This window comes from Salvelinus sp. IW2-2015, linkage group LG20 (assembly GCF_002910315.2).
Source record: "Salvelinus sp. IW2-2015 linkage group LG20, ASM291031v2, whole genome shotgun sequence".
Lineage (NCBI taxonomy): Eukaryota > Metazoa > Chordata > Actinopteri > Salmoniformes > Salmonidae > Salvelinus > Salvelinus sp. IW2-2015.
In genome coordinates, this window is record NC_036860.1 from 13,980,707 (window position 1) to 14,005,622 (window position 24,916).

A 24,916-nucleotide genomic window follows, 5' to 3' on the forward strand; every position below is an offset into this window, starting at 1 on the left:
CTATGTCTGCCAGTTCTATTTGGCGCCGAAGGTGGTTGCCATACAACTTCTGTAGCTTGTGAGCTCTGTGAACACAATACAATTAGCGCAGCTGGAATTTGGCAGGATGTGGTGTCCTTTTATTAATACGCACTATGTTGCCAGGCTGGTTTTCCCACTGTATAGCATCTGGGTCCTGTAAAAGAAATTAGATTTTTTGATTTGATGAGGACCCTCACCATTGTAGAGTAAATAGTACTTTCACAGTCTTAACATGATACTCATGCCTTCTGGAATCCAGAGAGATGGTCTCCTCCTCATCATCGTCTCCATCATGTGCTGTTGCTGCTGCACTGGGGCCTTCACCCTATACATTTAATCGGATTCATATTGAAGCTAGTAGACAAGACATGCCAGGCCTACAGTATGCCTTTGATGGAGTACTCACTGGATCAGCATCGTCTGGTGCTTGTGCTGGTGGCTCTAACAGGAACACAGTGCTGCCAGACACTGCAAGCAATAGGTAAACCAAAGTAGACAGTCCAAATTGATTCAATATGAATGTGGTTGTATCCCATGTAGAGATGGAAGGACATACCTTGAATGAAGCGGGTGGCATCTTGGGAGGAACCTATGCTCGTCTCTTTCCCCCCAGGGATCCCCTCTAAGACGGGCCTGCCTTTATTTAGCTCCAAGGCCATGTCCTCTGCTGGGGTAAGGTCAGCCTTTGGTGACCCACCACCCGTGCCTTGTCTGTGGGTATTCTTTTTCACTGCTAAAACAGTACAGACAATGTGTGAGCAGGCACCTTCTGGGTACAATARATGCTTGTGCTTTGTTAAATATTAGTCAGGGACCATACCATTCTGCAGAATGTTCTTGTATTTGATTTTGACCTGCTGCCATGTCCGTTTTGGCCCGTTCATGTTTAATCTACACACACACACACACACACACACACACACACACACACACACACACACATTTAATGGAGTCACACTGCAAAAAATTACTTGGTATTTTTGTCTTGTTTTCAGTAAAAATATCAAAATTTATCATAGCTTTATACAGTGTGATGGAGTTACTTTACACAATTTCACTCATATCTGCAGTGCATTTCAATWAAAAATTTAACCGTTTCATAATTACAMTACAACTGCATTTTTGGAGATGTGAATMAAATATTTGAATTGTAATTGTGATGTTTCAGCGGAGCGGTGAGTGMGTAATTGTGCACTACTTACGCATTCAGGCGGTCTGCAATACTTTGCCACGCTTTTTCTCTTTGCTTTATCACTGTGGCGGTGTTGCCTTTCTTCTTAATTATATCTTTTACCTCCTCGTATGCCTCCATGAGGATTTGTGCTTCCGACGGGGAAAAGTACGCGGCTCTAGTTGCCATGGTAAATCAGTTAATCTGTGATCTGTGGCGGGGTCTATTTGAGTGAGCCGTGAGCGCGCACCTATCCAGGATTGGTTTCACCTGGCTTAATGAATCCGTGTCTGCTCATCCTGGCTTGGTCTTTGTGCAACCAATTAAGCCTGGACGCCCATGTTTTGGCTTCATTGAGCTCAGCTGAGTCATTTATCCCGGATGTCTTAATTCTACTTTTGTGCAACAGGCCCCAGTAGCTCAACTATTCCAACAACAGCAGCAGCTACAGCAGGGCACTCCTCCAGCACCTGCACAGCCAGTCATTGCACTAACGAGCATTGGCTTGCGAAACTACCTCTAACTTCCTTCATACTGTAACAATGGTGAGGTGTGAGGATAACTTAATGGCATGTCTCAGGCTGGACATGTTGGCAGTCAGGATCTCTAGTCTCCACCAAGTGTTGTTAACACCCCAAAAGTCGGTGGAGAAACAAGCTTTTGGGTGTTCAGAGATAAAACACGTAAGTTCCTCCGACTGGCATGGAAGTGGCTAGAGTCTTTAGAGGTGTAAGGATAATTAGGAGTCTGAAACAATGGGTATTTGGTGCAGTGATAATGGCTGGAGTACATCTAGTTTATTTTAGCATTTTGCTGTTCTCCAAATATAATTTGAGTGAAAATATTGTGTAGAAATGCAGTAAACAAGCTTCAATAAATAAAAAGGATGAAGCTAAGAACATAAACAACTTCATAGTTAAGAACAGGGAAAACTCTAGAACAGTGGTCACCAACCTTTTCTGAGTCAAGATCACTTCGAGTCAAAATGCAAGCCAAGATCTACCACTCAGACTTAAAAAAAGGAAGCATATGCAGCATTAACCAATTAAAACCAGTACTACAGCAATGAGGTTTGCCCTGCCAATGCATTGTTGTTCGGGTCATTTTTGAAAATTATATTTCAAAATTTGAGGTAGGCTATATGATCACACCAGTAATATATCTGTTGTTGTATTACTTGTGAAGCACTGCTGAGTGAGCATACATTTAAATAACTTGCTTTTCATTTTGTGTCACGTTCGTACGAACTGGAAGCATACTCAGACCAACGTGCAGCATGATCTGGGTTCCACATCTTTATTTAAAGTAAGTGAACCACATAACAAAACAATAACGAACTGACAATGGCATGCTGACATACAACTACACATAAACAATATCCCACAAAACACAGGTGGAAAAATGCTACTTAAATATGATCCCCAATTAGACACAACGATAGCCAGCTGCCTCTAATTGGAAATCATAGCAAACACCAACATAGAAAACAAAACTAGAACCCCACATAGAAAATATAAACTAGACTAACCCCCCAGTCACGCCCTGACCTACTCCACCATAGAAAATAAGGACTCTCTATGGTCAGGACGTGACATTTTGACTTTATTGTGCTGATGGTGCCTGCATCTGATGATCAGTCTCAGCGGAGGGAGAGTGCTGCAGACTGCGGGTCCGCCTCAAAACATAATTTACAAACGAAGCATTTGTGTTTAATGAGTCCGCCAGATCAGAGGCAGTAGGAATGACCAGGGATGTTCCCTTGGTAAGTGGGTGATTTGGACCATTTTCCTGTCCTGCTAATCATTCAAAATGTAACGAGTACTTTTGGGTGTCAGGGAAAATGTAAGGAGTAAAAAGTACATCATTTTCTTTAGGAATGTAGTAGAGTTAAAGAAAAAGTTGTCAACAATATGAATAGTAAAGTACAGATACCACAAAAAACATACTTAAGTCGTACTTTAAAGTATTTTTACTTAAGTTATTTAAACCACTGGTTACTCCTATGAACAGAGAAAGTGTAAGGATCAACGCTGGTAGAGACGAGAAGCAGGTACAGGGAGTGAACATTTAATATCAACGGACATGGGACAGGACAGCGTCTGGACATGAACACATAACAACATTAATGCTGACACAGGGAACAAACAGAGGATTAGACAGTTATAGTCGGGGCAATTAACAAAGGGAAGGAGTCCAGGTGAGTCCAATGAGTGCTGCTGCGCGTAATACCATGGTGCTTGCCTACGGAGCTGTGAGGGGAACGGCACCTCCGTACCTTCAGGCTCTGATCAGGCCCTACACCCAAACAAGGGCACTGCGTTCATCCACCTCTGGCCTGCTCGCCTCCCTACCTCTGAGGAAGTACAGTTCCCGCTCAGCCCAGTCAAAACTGTTCGCTGCTCTGGCACCCCAATGGTGGAACAAACTCCCTCACGACGCCAGGTCAGCGGAGTCAATCACCACCTTCCGGAGACACCTGAAACCCCACCTCTTTAAGGAATACCTAGGATAGGATAAAGTAATCCTTCTAACCCCCCCCCTTAAAAGAGTTAGATGCACTATTGTAAAGTGGTTGTTCCACTGGATATCATAAGGTGAATGCACCAATTTGTAAGTCGCTCTGGATAAGAGCGTCTGCTAAATGACTTAAATGTAATGTAAATGTAATGATGGTGACAGGGGTGTGTGTAATGAAGGGCAGCCTGGCACCCTCGAGCGTCAGAGAGGGAGAGCGGGAACAGGCGTGACAGAAAGTGAAATATTCCTCCATATTAAAAAAGACTCAAGCTGCTAATAATAACAACAACGCAAGCCTATAGATACACTTTCCCACTCATTCATTAATGCTCCAATGCCATTTGTAGCACTGAGTGGAAATAGGAAAAATTCACATTTTTATGGCTTATAAAAGTGTTGAATACGAAGTGTTGACAGTGCTAAGTAAGAACTTAAACATGAACCTACTCATAAAAACAGAATCTCTTTGCTGTATTCGTTGACAGTTTCTCTCTAGTCATGGTTTTGAAATTTCAGTATCAATTTTGCTGTAGCTTTCTTTTATGCTTGCTACGTTACAGCAAACATGGTCATCTGAGCCATCCGATTGGCCAGCGTTTGCAACAGTTCGCCTAACAGGCGGCTGACAGGGCAGCAGAATGTGCACCTACCGTCAACAGCCCGAGACTAAAAAAAATGTAATAGGCACACATGGCTTTATCGTTGGGTTTTTTACAGAAATGTTTAGCGATCGAATAGGAATGCCTTCGAAGATCAGTCAGTTGATCGCGATCAACCAGTTGGTTACCACTGCAAAAAAATGTAGTGAAGTTGAATCTCGTACTTCTCTCTGTGGGCTAATATGTCTACACAGCAGTCCCAGGGAAACAGTCTCGGGGCTATGTGCACGCAGTTTAGAGGGAACATTGCCCTTGGATTATTCCACACTTTGTTGTGGTACAGCCTGAATTCAAAATGTATTAAATATATGTTTTTCTCACCCATCTAAACACAATAACCCATAATATCAACTTGAAAACATGTTGGGTTTTTTTGTGCAAATTTATTGAGAATTAAATGCAGACATATCTCGTTTACAGAAGTATTCACACCCCTGAGTTAATACTTTTAGTAGAAGCACCTTTGGCAGCAAGTACAGCTGTGAATCTTTCTGGGTAAGTCACTAAGAGCTTTCCACACCTGGATTGTGCAAAGTTTGCCCATTATTCTTTTTTAAATGATTCAAGCTCTGTCAAATGCTTATAGTTGTATTTCTGTATCTTTTTATCCTAAATAACTCCCTAGTCCTTGCCGATGACAAACATACCCATAACATGAAGCAGCCACCACCATGCTTGAAAATATGAAGAGTTGTACTTAGTGAAGTGTTGTGTTGGATTTGCCTCAAACATAATGCTTTGTATTCAAGACAAAAAGTTAATTTCTTTGCCACATTTTTGCAGTATTACTTAAGTGGCTTGTTGCAAACAAGATGCATGTTTTGGAATAAAAAAATAATTGTACAGGCTTCCTTCTTTTTACTCTGTCAATTAGGTTAGTATTGAAGAGTAATTACAATGTAGTTGATCCATCCTCAGTTCTCATATCACATCCATTAAACTCTGTAACTATTCTGAAGTTACCATTGGCCTAATTTCCTTCCTCTCCAGCAACTGGGTTAGGAAGGTCATTTGTATCTTTGTAGTGACTCTATATTGATACACCATCCAAAGCCTAATTAATAACTTCACCATGCTCAAAGGGTTATACAGCGTCTGCTTTCTTTATTTTTACACATCTACCAATCGGTGCCCTTCTTTGCGAGGCAATGAAAAACCTCCCTGGTCTTTGTGGTTGAATCTGTGCTTGAAATTCAGTACTTGATTGAGGGACCTTACAGATAATGAATTGCATGTGTGGGGTACAGAGATGGAGTAGTCATTCAAAAATCATGTTTACCACTATTATTGAACACGGAATAAGTCCATGCATCTTATTAGGAGAATTGTTAAGCACATTTGTACTCCTGAACTTAATTAGGCTTACCATAATAAAGGGATTGAATACTTATTGACTCAGGCATTTCATCTTTAAATTGATTCATTTCTACAAATTTCTACAAACAAAATTCCACTTTGACATTATGGGTTATTGTTTGTAGATCAGTGACACAAACTCTTGATTTAATCAACATTTTATTCGGGCTGTAACACAACAAAATGTGGAAAAAGTAAAGAGGTGTGAATACTTTCTGAAGGTACTAATGTAAATACAAATAGGCCTACATATAGCTTAATATCTTTGCAAGTAGGCATTTCATTTTATTATGTAGCTTATACTATGCTGTATCATAAATAAACTTTGATTTGGTTAGCTTGAACACATGGTTACAATATACCCTATTACAGAATAGAATAAAACAGAGGTGAACTATCAATTCATGTAATTTATTTGCATAGATTAAACCATCAAATAAATTGAACAAGTAGTGAAAATAAGTCATTACTACGTAGAAGAAATTTGTGTTAAAACAGACATCAAGCTTTTGGTGTAGTGTATTCATAGCCTCGTACGGACCATCCGGATCTCACGAGCTTACATTCTGTTTAATGTATTCATGCATCTCAAACTATAACCTAAATGCATTATTACCTCCAACTTGGTCCAATTCACATTTCCCACCCTGACATGCCAATGATGTACAGTATATAAACTCTGGATTGCTGATGCTATGTATTGGCCATTGAGAGGTTTTGAAGCTACTGGTCTGCCATATTGGCACTCTTCAGAAAAGCAGTCCTCCGTAGGAATAAATGTAATTCTACAGTATTTCATTTAAATGTTTAAAGAACCAAATTCAAAGTATTTTTTTGTAGCGGGGAAAGTAGCAGAAGGTGGAAAGTTTTAAGTTCCTCGGCGTACACATCACAGGCAACAACGCCTCTAACCTCAGGAGGCTTAAGAAATTTGTCTTGTCACCTAAAACCCTGACAAACTTTTACAGATGCACAATCGAGAGCATCCTGTCGGGCTGTATCACCGCCTGGTAGGGCAACTGCACTGCCCACAATCGCAAGGCTCTCCAGAGGGTAGTGTGGTCTGCATTACGCATCACCGGGGGCAAACTACATGCCCTCCAGGACACCTACAGCACCCGATGTCACAGGAAGGCTAAAAATATAATCAAGGACAACAACCACCAGAGCCACTGCCTGTTCACCCCGCTATCATCCAGAAGGCAAAGTCAGTACAGGTGCATCAAAGCTGGGACCGAGAGACTGAAAAACAAGGCCATCAGACTGTTAAACAGCCATCACTAACATAGAGTGGCTGCTGCCAACATACAGTCTAGTCTCTCTGGCCACTTTAATACATTTAATAAATTGATTTAATTAAAGGTATCACTAGTCACTTTAAATAACGCCACTTTAATAATGTCTACATATCCTACATTACTCATCTCATATGTATAAACTGTATTCTATACCATATACCACATCTTGCCTATGCCGCACGGCCATCGCTCATCCATATATTTATACGTACATATCCTTATTCATCCCTTTGTGTGTATAAGGTAGTCTTTGTGAATTTGTTAGATTACTTGTTAGATATTACTGCACTGTCGGAACTAGAAGCACAAGCATTTCGCTACACTTGCATTAACATATGCTAACAACATATGTAACCAATAGAATTGGATTTGATTTGATATTGCCTGTCTCCAGTTATGTTGGTTTAAATTAATGCTGTGCCAGACGGATTACCAGGACGTGTACTCAAAGCATGCGTGGACCAACTGGCAAGTGTCTTCACTGACATTTTCAACCTCTCCCTGACTGAGTCTGTAATATCTACATGTTTCAGCAGACCACCATACTCCCATGTGCAGAAGAATGCCAAGGTAACCTGCCTAAATGACTACCGCCCCGTAGGACTCTCATCTGTAGCCATGTAGTGCTTTGAAAGGCTGGTCATGGCTCATATAACACCATCATCCCAGGAAACCCTAGAACCACTCCAATTTGCATACCGCCCCAACAGATCCACAGATGACACAATCTCAATTCCACTACACACTGCCCTTTCCCACCTGGACAAAAGGAACAACTATGCGAGAATACTGACTACAGCTCAGCGTTCAACACCATAGTGCCCACAAAGCTCATCACTAAGCTAAGTACTCTGGGACTAAACAACTCGCTCTGCAACTGAATCCTGGACTTCCTGACAAACCCCCCCAGGTGGTAAGGGCAGGCAACAACCCAACCGCCACGCTGATCCTCAACACGGGGGCCCCTCAGGGAGGTGTGCTTAGTCCCCTCCTGTACTCCCTTTTCACTCACGACTGCGTGGCCAAGAACGACTCTAACACCATCATTAAGTTTGCTGACGACACAATAGTGGAAGAACTGATCACCAACAACGATGAGCCAGCCTATAGGGAGGAGGTCAGAGACCTGACAGTGTGGTGCCAGGACAACAACCTCTTCCTCAATGTGAGCAAGACAAAGGAGCTGATCGTGAACTACAGGAAAAGGAGGGCCAAACACGCCCCCATTCACATTGATGGGGCTGTAGTGGAGTGGGTCAAGAGCTTCAAGTTCCTTGGTGTCCACATCAACAAACTATCATGGTCCAAACACACCAAGATGGTTGTGAAGAGGGCACGACAACGCCAATTCCCCCTCAGGAGACTGAAAGGATTTAGCATGGGTCCCCAAATCCTCAAAGTTCTACAGATGCACCATCGAGGGCATCCTAACCAGTTTATCATCGGCTGGTATTGTCACACCCTGATCTGTTTCACCTGTCTTTGTGCAGTGTATTTATACCTGCGATCTCTGTTTGTCTGTTGCCAGTTCGTTTTGTTTGGCAAGCCTACCAACGTTTCTCCGCTTGCTCCTGTCTGTTTCTAGTTCCTGTTTTCCCGGTTTTGACCATTCTTCCTGCCCTGACCCTGAGCCTTCCTGCCATTCTGTACCTTGTCACACCACACTGGATTATTGACCTCTGCCTGCCCTGACCCTGAAACTGCCTGCAGTTCTGTACCTTTTGGACTCTGATCTGGATTACTCACCTCTGCCTGCCCCTGACCTCTCGTTTTGCCTGCCCCCAGTTCTAGTAATAAACTTTTGTTACTTCGACACTGTCTGCATCTGGGTCTTCCCTGAAACGTGAAAAGTATGGCAACTGCTCGGCATCTGACCGCAAGACACTACAGAGGGTAGTGCGTATGGCCCAGCAGTACATCACTGGGACCAAGCTTCCTGCCATCCAAGACCTCTATACTAGGCGGTGTCAGAAGAAGGCCCAAAAAATTGTCAAAGACTCCAGCCACCCAAGTCATAGACTGTTCTCTCTGCTACTGGGACCGGAGTGCCAAGTCTAGGTCCAAAATACTCCTTAACAGCTTCTATCCCCAAGGCATAAGACTGCTGAACAATTAATCAAATGGCTACCACGACTATTTGCATTGACACCCCCCCCCTATTTTTCTATTGCTGCTACTTGCTGTTTATTATCTAAACATAGTCACTTTTCCCCTACCTACATGTACAGTGCCTTTGGAAGGTATTCAGACCTATTGACTTTTTCCACATTTTGTCTTATTCTAAAATTGTTTAAAAAAATCCTCTACAATCTACACACAATACCCCATAATGTCAAAGCAAAAACAGGTTTTTATTCATTTTTGCTAATTTATACCAATAAAAAAACAGAAATACCTTATTTACATAAGTATTCAGACCCTTTGCTATGAGACTCAAAATTGAGGTAAGCTGCATCCTGTTTCCATTGATCATTCTTGAGATGTTTCTACAATTTGATTGGAGTCCACCTGCGGTGAATTCAATTGATTGGACATGATTTGGAAAGGCACACACATGTCTATATAAGGTTCCACAGTTGGAAGTGCATGTCATGATCTGGGGAAGGGTACCAAAAAAGTATGCAGCGTTGAAGGTCCCCAAGGACACAGTGGCCTCTATCATTCTTAGATGGAAGAAGTTTGGAACCACCAAGACTCTTCCTAGAGCTGGCCGCCCGGCTAAACTGAGCAATTGTGGGAGAAGGGCCTTAGTCAGGGAGGTGACCAAGAACCCGATGGTTACTCTGAGAAAGCTCTAGTGTTCCTCTGTGGAGATGGGAGAACCTTCCAGAAGGACAACTATCTCTGCAGTACTTCACCAATCAGGCCTTTATGGTAGAGTGGCCAGACGGAAGCCAGTCCTCAGTAAAAGGCACATGACAGCCCACTTGGAGTTTGCCAAAAGGCACCTATAGTCTCTCAGACGATGAGAAACAAGATTCTCTGGTCTGACAAAACCAAGATTGAACTCTTTGTCCTGAATGCCAAGCGTCACATCTGGAGAAAATCTGGCACCATCCCTACAGTGAAGCATGGTGGTGGCAGCATCATGCTGTGGGGATTTATTTCAGCTTCATCCTTGATGAAAACCTGCTCAAGACCTCAGACTGGGGCGAAGGTTCGCCTTCCAACAAGACAACGACCCTAAACACACAGCCAAGACAAAGCAGGAGTGGCTTCGGGACAAGTCTCTGAATGTCCTTGAGTGGCCCAGCCAGAGCCTGGACTTGAACCCGATCGAACATCTCTGGAGAGACCTGAAATTGCTGTCCAGCAATTCTACCCATCCAACCTGACAGAGCTTGAGGGGATTTGCAGAGAAGAATGGGAGAAACTCTCCAAATACAGGTGTGCCAAGCTTTAAGCGTCATACCCAAGACGTCCGAGACTGTAATCGCTGCCAAAGGTGCTTCAACAAAGTACTGAGTAAAGGGTCTGAGTACTTATGTAAATATGATATTTCCATTATTATTATTTTTTTTATAAATCAGCCCAAATTTCTAAACCTGTTTCTGGTTTGTCATTATGGGGTATTGTGTGTAGATTGATGAGGGGAAAAAACGATTTATTAAATGTTAGATTAAGGTTGTAACCTAACAAAAAAATGTAAATAGTCAAGGATGATCAATGGAAACAGGATGCACCGGAGCTCAGTTTCAAGTCTCATAGCAAAGGGTCTGAATACTGTAAAGAAGTTAAAAATAAAAAAGTTAAAAAAAAAAATTATCTAAAAACCTGTTTTCGCTTTGGGGTATTATGGGGTATTATGTGTAGATTGCTGAGTTTTTAAATGTTTTTTAAATCAATTTTAGAATAAGACTGTAACGTAACAAAATGTGGATAAAGTCAAATGTATACACTAGATGACTGACTGACTGGGGGAGCTGTTTTGAAGCCATCACGACTCTGTCTTGGAACTCCCCCATCAGTGTAAAAAATATTTAGGAAACTATAGCTATATTTATGAAATATATGTTTGTTTTTATTCTATTAGACACCTAAGTGCATGCTTTTAAATCATGAGCTAAAACTAAATATTAGAAAAACATAAACATTTTCCTTAAAGTATAATTTAGTACTTCTGTTACTATCCCCACTACAACAAAGAAATACTTAAATACATGTAATTTTGTCCTTGAAATACTGTAGAATCCAATTAATTCCTACTGGCTTCTTGGCCTGAGCAACAGGCAGTTTACTCTGGGCACGTCATTCAGGCGTGACCAGACGTAAATAAGAGCAAATTCTTATTTACAATGACGCTGGGCCAATTGTGTGCTTCCCTACGGGACTGCCAATCACGGCCAGTTGTGATACAGCCTCAGTCAGCCTGAACCAGGGTGTCTGTAGTGACGCCACTAGACCGTGCGCCACTCCTCCTTTTTCGGTGAGCTGACTGAGTTGGGTGTAAGGTGTAATCACATTTTTACTTGTAACTATTTTCACAAATGACAGGCAGAGTGAAATAGCAAGTTGTGGTTTCTTTAGTCCACCTGCCTGCACCTACGGGTGTGAGGCTATTTAGATAAGTGTATATTTCACTCTCCAGCCTGAGAAAGGCAGCGATACGCATTACAGCGTCTAGTGTGCCGGAAGCGGACAAGAAGAAGAAGAAGAAGACACCCACACAGATAGAACAATGAGATTTAGTCATAAAAAATATTTGACAACCATGTGCGTTACTTCCGGTTTCCGCATGGCTCCCGCCCCACTCACAGCCATCTTGGGTTTTTTTTCTGAACAAAAAAAAGGTGTGAGACAGAAAAACACTGACGGGGAGAAGCATATTAGACATTTTTGGAACTTGACGGAAAGACGGATGTAGTGATACAATACGATATGAAAGGAAGGGGAGCAAGCGAGGTGGAAGAAGACCAGCCGCACCCCGTATACAGCTAACGTTAGCTAGTAGCTAGCCAGCTAAGCTAACTGGCTAGTGGCTCACCAGTTCGGGACGGATTAAGTAGCTAGTCAGACAGCTAGCTAAGCTAGCTAGCTTCTGCTCAGCCCTACCGATAGCTAGCCTAGGAAATTGAGAACAAATCAAATTCGTCGTCGGATGTATGTGAGAAGGAAATCGATGACAATGCATCGTACGTCGATTTGAGACCACCCCCCCATTGAAGAGACCACCGCTAAGGTTACTAGCTACGGATATTGGAGATTTTTTTCTTCTTCTGTAGGTAGAGCGGGATCATAACAAGCCGTGGTAAGTGTTGCAATTTATTATCAACAATGATGGCTAGCTAACTAGCCGTCCATCTTGGCGCTAGTTAGCCAGTTTCCGATTCTGGCCTTAGCGCGTATTTAGCATCAGAATAGTTTTCATATCAATTGACTGGCCAGCTAGTTAGCTAACTGACATTGCTGGCAAGGCATAGCTAACTAGCTTACTAAACTAACGACGGTATGGTGTTTGCAGACATCCATTGATAGTTAATTAGCCAACATGCTAAACTCAGCTGACATTGACATGCCTGAGCCCAAAAACATTATCCATCTATAATTATGACATAGTCCAATGTGGATAACTAGCTAGCTATCTCAATGACAACCACTATTTGAGCATAGACATACTTGTAAACGTGTAGTTAACAAAGTTAAAAGTGAGTGAGACCCATGCATGGCGAGGCAAGACCTAACTTTAGCCTAGGTCCTAGTTGAAAATATATCCCATCTTCAACCTAGGGCGAGACCAGGGTTCGAAACCCGTCTGTCACACAAGACTCATTACATGGCATGACGACATAGAAATAGAATGAATGACACACACTGGTTTTATTGTAGCCAAGCATTCCACGATCCAAGTCCTTTCTTCCAGAATTAGTTAGTCTTGCTACAAGGCTAGATCAGTCAGATCATGTTGGGGCGGCAGGTAGCCTAGTGGTTAGAGCATTGGGCCAGAAAGGTTGCTAGATCGAATCCCCAAGCTGACAAGGTAAACGTGTCATTCTGCCCCTTAATAAGGCAGTTAACCCACTGTTCGAATGCCGTCGTTGTAAATAAGAATTTGTTCTTTGGAAAGGTTAAATAAATGAAAATGAATGAGCAATTCCCTTAGTTGAATGCACAGGCCCCCACGTTAATTTACCCACAGTTAAGCTACTAGCTACCTACTTTACTATGATTCACATCACACTGTAAAAAGGGTGAATGCATACTGGAACAAAACGAGGAAAAATAGGGAATGGAAATTAGTGTAACGTTGGAGAATTGGATCAATTTCAAACCAACAATATAGGCCATCAATTCACATCAGCTGCAATAACTCCCTGGTGTTTATTGCTTGACAACACCTATCGGTGATATGCTGTTTAGCCACTGATGATATCGCAGTTAACTAGATCAAGATGAAGGTCTTCTGTGCTAACATGAGTCTCGAATTGAGCACCGATAGACTGTTACTTTGTAACAGAGCATATTGAATATTTGACCCTAAAGTCATGGGTTTGGTTCACTGGATTTCTATAAAGACCATGAAGTCCATATAATGTACAGACATGTTATGTCCTTTCCACCCCCCCACCCCCCCCCTACACACACTCTTGCATGCTAACACAAACAATTGTCTTGCGAACACATTATTTCAAAGGGTTGATTTAAAGAGTGCATCCAAAGCCCAGTGGGGGCCCTAAGGCGATGTCTTGATGCATTCACTCCAGACTGAATCACTGGAGCTGGTTACGTTAGCTCTGCTAGTTCCTCTCCAGCGGTCACACTCAAAACCGACCTAGACTTAGGCATCCTTCCTTTCTTTATTCCTTGAAATAGGCTAATCACTGATCTTGCATGACATGACTGGAGAAATCATCACGATGGAAGGCCATGCTCGCACCTGTACAACCATGTGAGATCAGTGACTATTTCGAGGGAGGAAGGAGGATGCATTTGAAGAGTGTTTGAATAGGGACTTGGCTGTTTTTATCGGGATAGTTCACCACCAAAATCTACATTAGTCAGGTGGTTAGGCTGCATGTCATGATATTCCACACCATATAATGTAGCCTATTTGCAAACTATTAGATATCTGCAGGCCAGACATCAATCTTGAATTAATGGGAAATATAGGTGCCAGGTAAATCCACTTGAATTCAATCACTTTTTGACAGCATCCCTTTGGTTTTAAACCAAACTTTCTATACATGTTTGCCTGTGGAAGACTTGGTCAGAAAGTGTCTTTTTGGACCTGAATGCCAAAACATTCAGGAGATAAAGGTGCTCAAAGTTGACCCATTTTGCATACCCCACCATACCATGAGACATCCATGTATTCATCACTGGAAAAGCTTACAAACATGGTTGTCAAACTATTTTATTTGTTTTAAAAATACACAGTACCAGTCAAAAGTATGGACACACATACTCAATGGTTTTTCTTTATTTTTACTATTTTCTACATTGTAGAATAATAGTGAAGACAACACTATGAAATAACACACATGGAATCATGTAGTAACCAAAAAAGTGTTAAACAAATCAAAATATATTTTACATTCATCAAAGTAGCCACTCTTTGCCTTGATGATAGCTTCCCACACTCTTGGCATTCTCTCAACCAGCTTCACCTGGAATGCTTTTCCAACAGTCTTGAATGAGTACCCACATATGCTGAGCACTTGTTGGCTGCTTTTCCTTCTCTCTGCGGTCCAACTCATCCCAAACCATCTCAATTGGGTTGAGGTCGGGTGATTGTGGAGGCCAGGTCATCTGATGCAGGACTCCATCACTCTCCTTCTTGGTCAAATAGCCCTTACACAGCCTGGAGCTGTGTTTCGGATCATTATCCTGTTAAAAAAATCTAATTATAGTCCCACTAATCGCAAACCAGATAGGAATTCTAAATAAATCACTGACAGTGTCACCAGCAAAGCACCATCACACCTCCTCCATGCTTCACGGTGGGAACCACACATGCGGAGGTCATCCGTTCGCCTACTCTGCGTCTCACAAAGACGCAGCGATTGGAACCAAAAATCTCACATTTGGACTCATCAGACCAACGGACACATTTTCACCAGTCTAATGTCCATTGTTTGTGTCTCTTGGCCCAAGCAAGTCTCTTCTTCTCATTGGTGTCCTTTAGTAATTGTTTCTTTGCAGCAATTTGACGATGAAGGCCTGATTCATACAATCTCTTCTGAACAGTTTATGTTGAGATGTGTCTGTTACTTGAACTCTGTGAAGCATTTATTTGGGCTGCAATCTGAGGTGCAGGTAACTAATGAACTTAACCTCTGCAGCAGAGGTACTCTGGGTCTTCCTTTCCTGTGGCGGTCCTCATGAGAGGCAGTTTCATCATAGCGCTTGTTGGTTTTTGCAACTGCACTTGAAACTTTCAAAGTTCTTGATATTTTCCTGATTGACTGACCTTCATGTCTTAAAGTACGTTTCTCTTTGCTTATTTGAGCTATTCTTGCCATAATATGGACTTGGTCTTTTACGAAATAGGGCTATCTTCTGTATACCACCCCTACCTTGTCACAACACAACTGATTGGCGCAAACACATTAAGAAGGAAAGAAATTCCACAAATTAACTTTTAACAAGGCACACCTGTTAATTGAAATGCATTCCAGGTGACTACCTCATGAAGCTGGTTGAGAGAATGCCAAGCGTGTGCAAAGCTGTCATCAAGGCAAAGGGTGGCTACTTTGAATAATCTGAAATATGTTTTGGTTTGTGTAACACTTCTTTAGTTACTACAATATTCCATATGTGTTATTTCATAGTTTTAATGTCTTATTATTCTACAATGTAGAAGAATTGAGCGTTCTTATCTAATTCCACATTTACTTTTCATCAGCCAACGAGATGAGTAGGCCTAACGAACAGCAAAAGCACTAGCCTATGTCCACGCAGTAATCGTGGAATGACAGTGTATCACAGTATTACTTACCTGTCAGTGTTGTGATTGACTGTGATATAGGCCTAATGATTTCTCAAGCCGAGAGTCAAAATGGGAAAGCTGTAATGAATTTGTGGCTGTTTTATCTAGGCTTGAGCCTTTTACTTTCGGTGTTGGTCCACCAGCTTCAAACAGCTGTAAACAAAAAAATATATATATATATTTTCTGGTGTTGGAAATATTTCTCATCGATTTTAGATGTGTGTAATTTTAGCATCAAGGAAATGACAGAGCGATTTCCACTAGATAACACAGGCACAAAGTCAGAACTCCGCTACTTGAGTCATCCCTCTCCGCTCTCTCTCCATGCCGCTTTCCACACAAACCTAGTCCCACCCGGTCACTCAAGGAGCACATTTGTTGTTGCTTGACCACGAGACACGTTTGTTCAGTCTGCATGGTCAATGCAGCACATGCAACAATGTTGATGACAACGATGTTTCCACTTTGATCTTAATATAAATCCACATGCGTTCTATAATTGCAATATTAGTGTGTTTCTTACGTCTGCAAACAGCTAGTTTGTATTTTCTTAGCAAGTTAATTAAGCTAAATCGTGTTAGCCACTAATGATAATCGCTAGTTAGTTGGCTAGCTAATAAAAGTACTGAGTCAGAGCAAACGTAGCTGGCTAATACAGCCTGATACCAGTACTGGTAGAGGCTTAAATCAGCATGTTTGTGCAACAGTATCTTCTAAATCAAAGAGGAATAGGCGAAGCATGAATATGTTGGCTATATGAATAAAGATTTAATGTAGCCAATAGGGTCCCCTAGGAAACACAGAACATCACATTGTTTCCTACCCTGTCACAATAACTCGTCCGTGGCATTTTCATTCGTTGTCATGCAATTGCAACATTTGGTTAAAAATAAGGCCTAGTATTTTTGCCCATATCGTGGCAGTGTTGAAATGATCTCAGATGATTGCAGGAAATGCAGAAATTGATGGAAATGCAGGCAATTATTTTAGGGTGAAGTTGAGTTGAACAGTATAAAACAATCAGAATGGAGAAAGACCCATTGAAATAATTTTCAATATAAACTCAGCAAAAAAAAGAAACGTCCCATTTTCAGGATCCTGTCTTTCAAAGATAATTCGTAAAGATCTGAACTTCACAGATCTTCATTGTAAAGTGTTTAAACGCTGTTTCTCATGCTTGTTCAATGAACCATAAACAATTAATGAACATGCACCTGTGGAACCGTCGTTAAGACACAAACAGCTTACAGACGGTAGGCAATTAAGGTCACAGTTATGGAAACTTAAGACACTAAAGAGGCCTTTCTACTGACTCTGGAAAAACACCAAAAGAAAGATGTCCCTGTTCATCTGTGTGAATGTGCCTTAGGCATGCTGCAAGGTGCTGCAGATGTGGCCAGGGCAATAAATGCAATGTCCGAACTGTGAGACACCTAAGACAGCGCTACAGGGAGACAGGACGGACAGCTTATAATCCTTGCGGTGGCAGACCACGTGTAACAACACCTGCACAGGATCGGTACATCCGAACATCACACCTGCGGGACAGGTACAGGATGGCAACAACATCTGCCCGAGTTACCAGGAATGCACAAATCCCTCCATCATTGCTCAGACTGTCTGTAATAGGCTGAGAGAGGCTGGACTGAGGGCTTGTAGGCCTGTTGTAAAGCAGGTCCTCACCAGACATTACCGGCAACAGCGTCGCCTATGGGCACAAACCCACCGTCGCTGGACCAGACAGGACTGGCAAAAGTCTCACCAGGGGTGATGGTCAGATTCGCGTTTATCGCCGAAGGAATGAGCGTTACACCGAGGCCTGTACTCTGGAGCGGGATCGATTTTGGAGGTGGATGGTCCATCATGGTCTGGGGCAGTGTGTCACAGCATCATCGGACTGAGCTTGTTGTCATTGCAGGCAATCTCAACGCTGTGCGTAACAGGGAAGACATCCTCCTCCCTCATGTGGTACCCTTCCTGCAGGCTCATCCTGACATGACCCTCTAGCATGCCACCAGCCATAATGCTCGTTCTGTGTGTGATTTCCTGCAAGACAGGAATGTCAGTGTTCTGCCAAGGCCAGCAAAGAGCCTGGATCTCAGTCCCATTGAGCACGTCTGGGACCTGTTGGATCGGAGGGTGAGGGCTAGGGCCATTCCCCCCATGAAATGTCCGGGAACTTGCAGGTGCCTTGGTGGAAGAGTGGGGTAACATCTCACAGCAAGAACTGGCAAATCTGGTGCAGTCCATGAGTAGGAGATGCACTGCAGTACTTAATGCAGCTGGTGGCCACACCGGATACTGACTGTTACTTTTGATCTTGACCCCCCCCCCCTTTGTTCAGGGACACGTTTATTTAATTTCTGTTAGTCACATGTTTGTGGAACCTGTTCAGTTTGTCGGTTGTTGAATCTTGTTATGTTCATACAAATATTTACACCTGTTAAGTTTGCTGAAAATAAACGCAGTTGACAGTGAGAGGACGTTTCTTTTTTTGCTGAGTTTGTGTTGCCACCCTAGGGTCACGCACTAGTCATAAAGCAAATGTAGAACTTTTCTTAATCAAAAACATAAAATACCGTGAAAAATACCATGTGATATTTTGGCCATATCACCCAGCCCTACTCTCTACCGCTTCTCTATTCCCCTGCACTCTCTACCTCTTTTCTCCTACACTCTCTCTACCTCTTCCTCTGTTCACCTAGACTCTTTTCCTCTTTTCTCCTACACTCTCTCTACCTCTTCCTCTATTCACCTATACTCTAACTCTTTTCTCCTAAACTCTCTCGCTCTACCACTTCCTCTATTCCCCTACCCTTCTAATCTCTGTTCTGTCCCGCTCACTTTCTTTCCCCACCATTTCCACCTTTCTCTTCTTCTCTATCCACTCTTCTCCACACCCTTTCTCTCTCTGGTTCCTCTACCTCTATCGCCCTTGTCCCGTCTCTCATTCCCACCGAATTATCTCCCTCTGTCCACCAGGCCCTGGCTATGCCCTCGAGTGTGCGGGCGGGCAATCTAAAGGACCCGGATGTGGCTGAGCTCTTCTACAGAGATGACCCCGAGAAGCTTTTCGCTGACCTCCGAGAGATCGGCCATGGCAGTTTCGGGGCCGTCTACTTCGTAAGGGGACCTTATATTAGGGGGAGGGGAGAGTTTTGATTAAGAAAGTGTGTGTGTTCGCTCTCCTTATCAAAGTGTGTAACAAGGTGTTTTGAGAGTTTGTATGAAGTGTGTCTGTCCTTCTCGATGCTGTGTCCGACAGGCCCGAGATGTGCGCAACAACGAGGTGGTGGCCATCAAGAAGATGTCCTACACCGGCAAGCAGTCCAACGAGGTGYGCCAATGCGTGCGCACACTTAAGTTGATGAATAGAAACGGATGTGTTAGTGCTTGGCTGGAACAAAAGCCTGCACACTCAGGATCCTTACATAGGCTTTTCAAGAATGGATTAGAATTTTCCCTAAACAATCAACTTTTTTGTCTATTTTCCATGATTCCCTGTGGCCTGATGTTTGGTATTAACCCCTGCTCCCTCGTTCTCCTCAGAAATGGCAGGATATCATCAAGGAGGTGAAGTTCCTCCAGAAGCTCCGTCATCCCAACACCATCGAGTACAGAGGATGCTACCTCNGTGTGTGTGTTTGCTCTCCTTGTCAACGTGTGTGACGAGGTGTTTTGAGAGTTTGTATGAGCCAGAACCGCTTGTTGTTTCCAGTATTTGAAGGTTTGAATGGAGTGTGTGTGCGTCACTGTCTTTCTCGATGCTGTGTCCGACAGGCCCGAGATGTGCGCAACAACGAGGTGGTGGCCATCAAGAAGATGTCCTACACTGGCAAGCAGTCCAACGAGGTGAGGGAACGCGCGCGCACACTTGTTGATGAATAGAAACGGATGTGTTAGTGCTTGGCTGGAACAAATGCCTGTACACTCAGGACCAGAGTCAGAACCCTTACATAGGCTATTCAAGAATGGCTTAGACTTGTCTCTAAACCATCGACTTTTAGTCTAATTTCCATGATTCCCTATGGCCTGATGTTTGGTAGTAACCCCTGCTCTCGCTTGTTCTCCTCAGAAATGGCAGGATATCATCAAGGAGGTGAAGTTCCTCCAGAAGCTCCGTCATCCCAACACCATCGAGTACAGAGGATGCTACCTCAGAGAACACACAGCATGGGTCAGTATTAGCAGTGTGTGTTCCCCCAGTTACACTATTTGAGTGTCTACTAATAATCTGTCTCCCCCCCTCCCTCCCTCAGCTGGTGATGGAGTACTGTTTAGGCTCCGCCTCCGATCTTCTCGAAGGTTAGTGCACCACGGAAACAACTGCAGGGATTGTTTTGAGTCATGTTTTTAAGGGCATTTAGCATGTTTTTGAAGCTCTGTGTATAACTGGACTCTCTGTCCCCATCTTGCTCTTTCTTTTTCTCTTTTTCTCTCTCTCTCTCTCTTTCTCTCTCTCTGTAGTTCACAAGAAGCCACTACAGGAGGTGGAAATAGCTGCTATTACCCATGGTGCACTGCTGGGCTTGGCCTATCTTCACTCCCACAACATGATCCACAGGTAATATAATTAAAATATATGCCATTTAGCGGACTCTTTTATCCAAAGGGACTACTACTACAGTCTCTCGGTCCATGCTCCTGTGTTGTCCGTGTGCTGTCACTGTGCAGTGTCTTAGAGCGATTCTGGCCGTTCAATTCCAGTACTGTTTTCAATGCTGCGTCTTTCAGTCTAGTCTGTCGTCAACCCCCACCTGTGGACGTCGGGCCCTCATACCACCCTCATGGAGTTTGTTTCTGACCGTTTGAGCAGACACATGCACATTTGTGGCCTGCTGGAGGTCATTTTGCAGGGCTCTGGCAGTGCTCCTCCTGCTCCTCCTTGCACAAAGGCGGAGGTAGCGGTCCTGCTGCTGGGTTGTTGCCCTCCTACGGCCTCCTCCACGTCTCCTGATGTACTGGCCTGTCTCCTGGTAGCGCCTCCATGCTCTGGACACTACGCTGACAGACACAGCAAACCTTCTTGCCACAGCTCGCATTGATGTGCCATCCTGGATGAYCTGCACTACCTGAGCCACTTGTGTGGGTTGTAGACTCCCTCTCATGCTACCACTAGAGTGAAAGCACCGCCAGCATTCAAAAGTGACCAAAACATCAGCCAGGAAGCATAGGAACTGAGAAGTGGTCTGTGGTCACCACCTGCAGAACCACTCCTTTATTGGGGGTGTCTTGCTAATTGCCTATAATTTACACCTTTTGTCTATTCCATTTGCACAACAGCATGTGGAATTTATTGTCAATCAGTGTTGCTTCCTAAGTGGACAGTTTGATTTCACAGAAGTGTGATTGACTTGGAGTTACATTGTGTTGTTTAAGTGTTCCCTTTATTTTTTTGAGCAGTGTATTTTAATATGATTGAAATGGGCCTATAGCTTACTGTTTTATATCTTTGTGCAGATGTCTCGGTTTTTATTTTAAAGCGTCTTTTTATACGTCGCTTGTTTGTGTCAATTGCAAAGACATGGGCAACTTTGTATTTGTGGGCAACTTTGTATTTGTGGTCAACTTTGTTCTGAAGTTTTCGTGGTCACATAGACGGTTAAGCCATGTGATTCTGTTTTAGCGGAGATCTGCTGTATAAAAAGGGATTCGGGAGGGCAAAAAAAGCATGTAATGACACAATTAGTGTTCTAGTGGTCCGGGGTAGGCGTTAGATTCCGAGCGTGTTTTCAAGTACGACGTTAATAACGATGGCTTGGCGATTTGAACGATTCTCCTACGAAGGTTCTAACGATGAACTTAGCCTTAAGATACTTTTGGGAAACCGGGCCCTATTCTCTTCTATACCATATATGCTATATAGGGTATGTCACGATCGCAAAGAGGTGTCTAGCCTTAAGGGTCTTTCATGGTTAATGGTCAAATCAGGGTTATATATGAATATTTTTTCGGGGGTGGAAATGATCATGGGTTAAGAAAACACTCCAGGCCACTCTTGAACGTCTACAATTGTATGGAAAGTATGCAGAACTTAAAATATATATATATATATATATATCCATGGTAACTGCCCTTTTTCTGGCCCGCTAATTGATTTTGGCATACAAATCAGCTCCCCCAAAAATCTGTGCGGCCCTCCGTTGATTTTTGAAATTCTGCTGTGGCCCTCGAGCCAAAACGTTTGCCCACCCCTGGGTTAAATTAATACGTTCAACGTCGTTATCTCTGCGCTGTCAACGTTAACATTGTGTTACCGTTGTGTCAACATTGTTTTTGTCATGTTGTGTTAACATTGTTTTTGTCACATTGTGTCAACATTGTTTTTGTCACATTGTGTCAACATTGTTTTGGTCATGTTGTGTTAACATTGCTCCTCTCCTCTCAGGGATGTGAAGGCAGGGAACATCCTCCTGACAGAGCCTGGCCAGGTGAAGCTGGGAGACTTTGGCTCTGCCTCCATTGTTGCCCCCGCCAACTCCTTTGTAGGAACCCCCTACTGGTGAGGAGCTAGAAATGCAAACTGGACTATTCAATTCCTTGAAGGCCAAAGTACTGCTGGTCCTCTCCCGTGAATCTACAAATCCTCCCCCACCCCCTGCCCTACACACCAGTGGCTGATTATAAAGGGATGGTTCACTCTTTTTCCAGGATGGCTCCGGAAGTGATCCTAGCGATGGACGAGGGTCAGTACGACGGCAAGGTGGACGTCTGGTCTCTGGGCATCACCTGTATAGAGCTGGGTAGGCATCGCACACCACATCAAGAGAGAGATTTCAGAAGTTAAAACTAACAATGTAGCATAATACAGGAAATATGTCGGCGTCTTAACCCCGCAGGCCCTCACTGTCTGAGTGGTCTGACCAAACCCCTAACCCCTGGGAGTTGGTAATAGTCTGTTGTCTGTTTGTTCCAGCATTGTTACTGGGATTTAAGAGACTCAGCGCTAAGCTGCTTTGGCTGCTAGCGAACACGTCCTCTCTCTCCCTTCTCTCTATCACTTGGTCACCTTCTCTCGATTGATCTCTCGCTCCTCTTCTTTTTGTACCCTTCTCTCTTTCTCTCTTCCTTGTCCCCCTTTAGCGGAGAGGAAGCCGCCTCTGTTCAATATGAATGCTATGAGTGCCTTATACCACATCGCGCAGAACGAGAGCCCCGTCCTAGCGTCCAATCACTGGTGAGCATCTTTCTCCCTCATGCAACACTCTCCACTCACTTATCCGTCTGTCATTCACCTAACCTCCCCCCCTCTCTCTTGCTTAACTCTTGAACTCCTTTTTTCATGATCTCGCCTGTACATCACTGTCTCAACGCTCTCTTTCGCTCACTCACCAGCTCTCTCTCTTTCTCTGTCTCCTCTCTGACTGAACTCTCTTCTCTCTCGCGCCGCAGGTCTGATTATTTCCGTAACTTTGTGGACTCCTGTCTACAGAAGATTCCACAGGACAGGCCTATCTCTGATGTGTTGCTCAATGTAAGAGTGCAACACACACACACACCTCTTCCTCGTTCCTCCTCTCTTCCTCAATTTCTCTCTAACTCTTTTCACTCCCCCCTCCTTTCTTCCCCCGTCTGTAGCACCGGTTTCTGTGTCGTGAGCGTCCCCTGACGGCGGTGATGGACCTGATAGCGAGGACCAAGGACGCAGTGCGGGAGCTGGACAACCTTCAGTACAGGAAGATGAAGAAGATCCTCTTCCACGAAGCGCACAACGGACCCACCCCAGAGGGAGGCGAGGAGGAGGAGGTAGGAGCTCCGCCCCATGTTAATAAGGCCCATAATGGACCTCCTCTGGTTGTAGGGTGGGGAGGTGGTGGTACGGGGCACACTTGTTAGGGCAGATCTGTGTCGTTCACTTACAGCGCCTTCAGAAAGTATTCATACCACTTGACTTATTCCACATTTTGTCGTTACAACCTGAATTCAAAATGGATTCAATATTTTTTTTTTCTCCCCCCCCCATCTACCAACAATGCCCCATAATGACAAAGTGAAAACATGTTTTTAGAAATATATTCACACCTCTGAGTCGGTACATGTTAGAATCACCTTTGGCAGCGATTACAACTATGAGTCTTTCTGGGTAAGTCTCGAAGAGCTTTGCATACCTGGATTGTATACTTACTTGCACATTTATTATTTAAAAAAATTATTCAAGCTCTGTGAAGTTGGTTGTTGAACATTGCTAGACAGCCATGTTCAAGTCTTGCCATAGAATTTCACGCCTATTTACGTCTACTAACTAGGCCACTCAGGAACATTCAATGTGGTCTTGGTACGCAACTCAAGTGTATGTTGGGCCTTGTGTTTTAGGTTATTGTCCTACTGGAAGGTGAATTTGTCTCCCAGTGTCTGTTGGAAAGCAGACTGAACAAGGTGTTCCTCTAGGATTTTGCCCGTGCTTAGCTCTATTCCGTTTCTTTGCATCCTAAAAAACTCCATCTTTGCCGATGACAAGCATACCCATAACACGATGCAGCCACCACCATGCTTGAAAATATGAAGTGGTACTCCGTGATGTGTTGTTTGATTTACCCCAAACATAACACTGTATGCAGGACATAAAGTTGGAATTTCTTTGCCACATTTTTTTGCAATTTTACTTTAGTGCCTTATTGCAAACAGGATGTATGTCTTTGAATATTGTATTCTGTACAGGCTTCCTTCTTCTCACTCTGTCAATTAGGTTAGTATTGTGGAGTAACTACAATGTTGTTGATCCATCCTCAGTTTTCTCCTATCACAGCCATTAAACTCTGTAACTATTTTAAAGTCACCATTGGCCCCATGGTGAAATCCCTGAATGTTTTTTTCCCTCTCCGGCAACTGATCTAGGAAAGACGCCTGTATCTTTGTACTGGCTGGGTGTATTGATACACCATCCAAAGTGTAATTAATAGCTTCACCGTGCTCAGAGATATTCAATGTCTGCTTTTTTATTTTTACCCATCTACCAATAGGTTCCCTT

General features: G+C 43.4%; 1 protein-coding gene across 2 annotated transcripts in view; it reads left to right on the forward strand.

Moving 5' to 3' along the window:
- Window positions 1–11,725: 11,725 nt before the first annotated feature.
- The window catches only part of taok2a (TAO kinase 2a), a 38,384-nt gene continuing 25,193 nt past the window's right edge, over window positions 11,726–24,916 (forward strand). Inside the window, exons 1-11 of one of the 2 annotated variants that reach the window (XM_024011328.3) lie at window positions 11,726–12,270; window positions 18,931–19,071; window positions 19,214–19,285; window positions 20,024–20,125; window positions 20,208–20,253; window positions 20,416–20,512; window positions 22,337–22,450; window positions 22,600–22,691; window positions 23,032–23,125; window positions 23,341–23,422; window positions 23,527–23,694. In XM_024011328.3, coding sequence (XP_023867096.1) covers window positions 18,940–19,071; window positions 19,214–19,285; window positions 20,024–20,125; window positions 20,208–20,253; window positions 20,416–20,512; window positions 22,337–22,450; window positions 22,600–22,691; window positions 23,032–23,125; window positions 23,341–23,422; window positions 23,527–23,694 — 999 coding nt within the window. In that variant the 5' untranslated portion in view covers window positions 11,726–12,270; window positions 18,931–18,939. Of the gene's footprint in view, window positions 12,271–18,930; window positions 19,072–19,213; window positions 19,286–19,588; window positions 19,801–20,023; window positions 20,126–20,207; window positions 20,254–20,415; window positions 20,513–22,336; window positions 22,451–22,599; window positions 22,692–23,031; window positions 23,126–23,340; window positions 23,423–23,526; window positions 23,695–24,916 lie in introns of those variants that run through there. The other variant, XM_024011326.2, reaches the window with a different exon arrangement.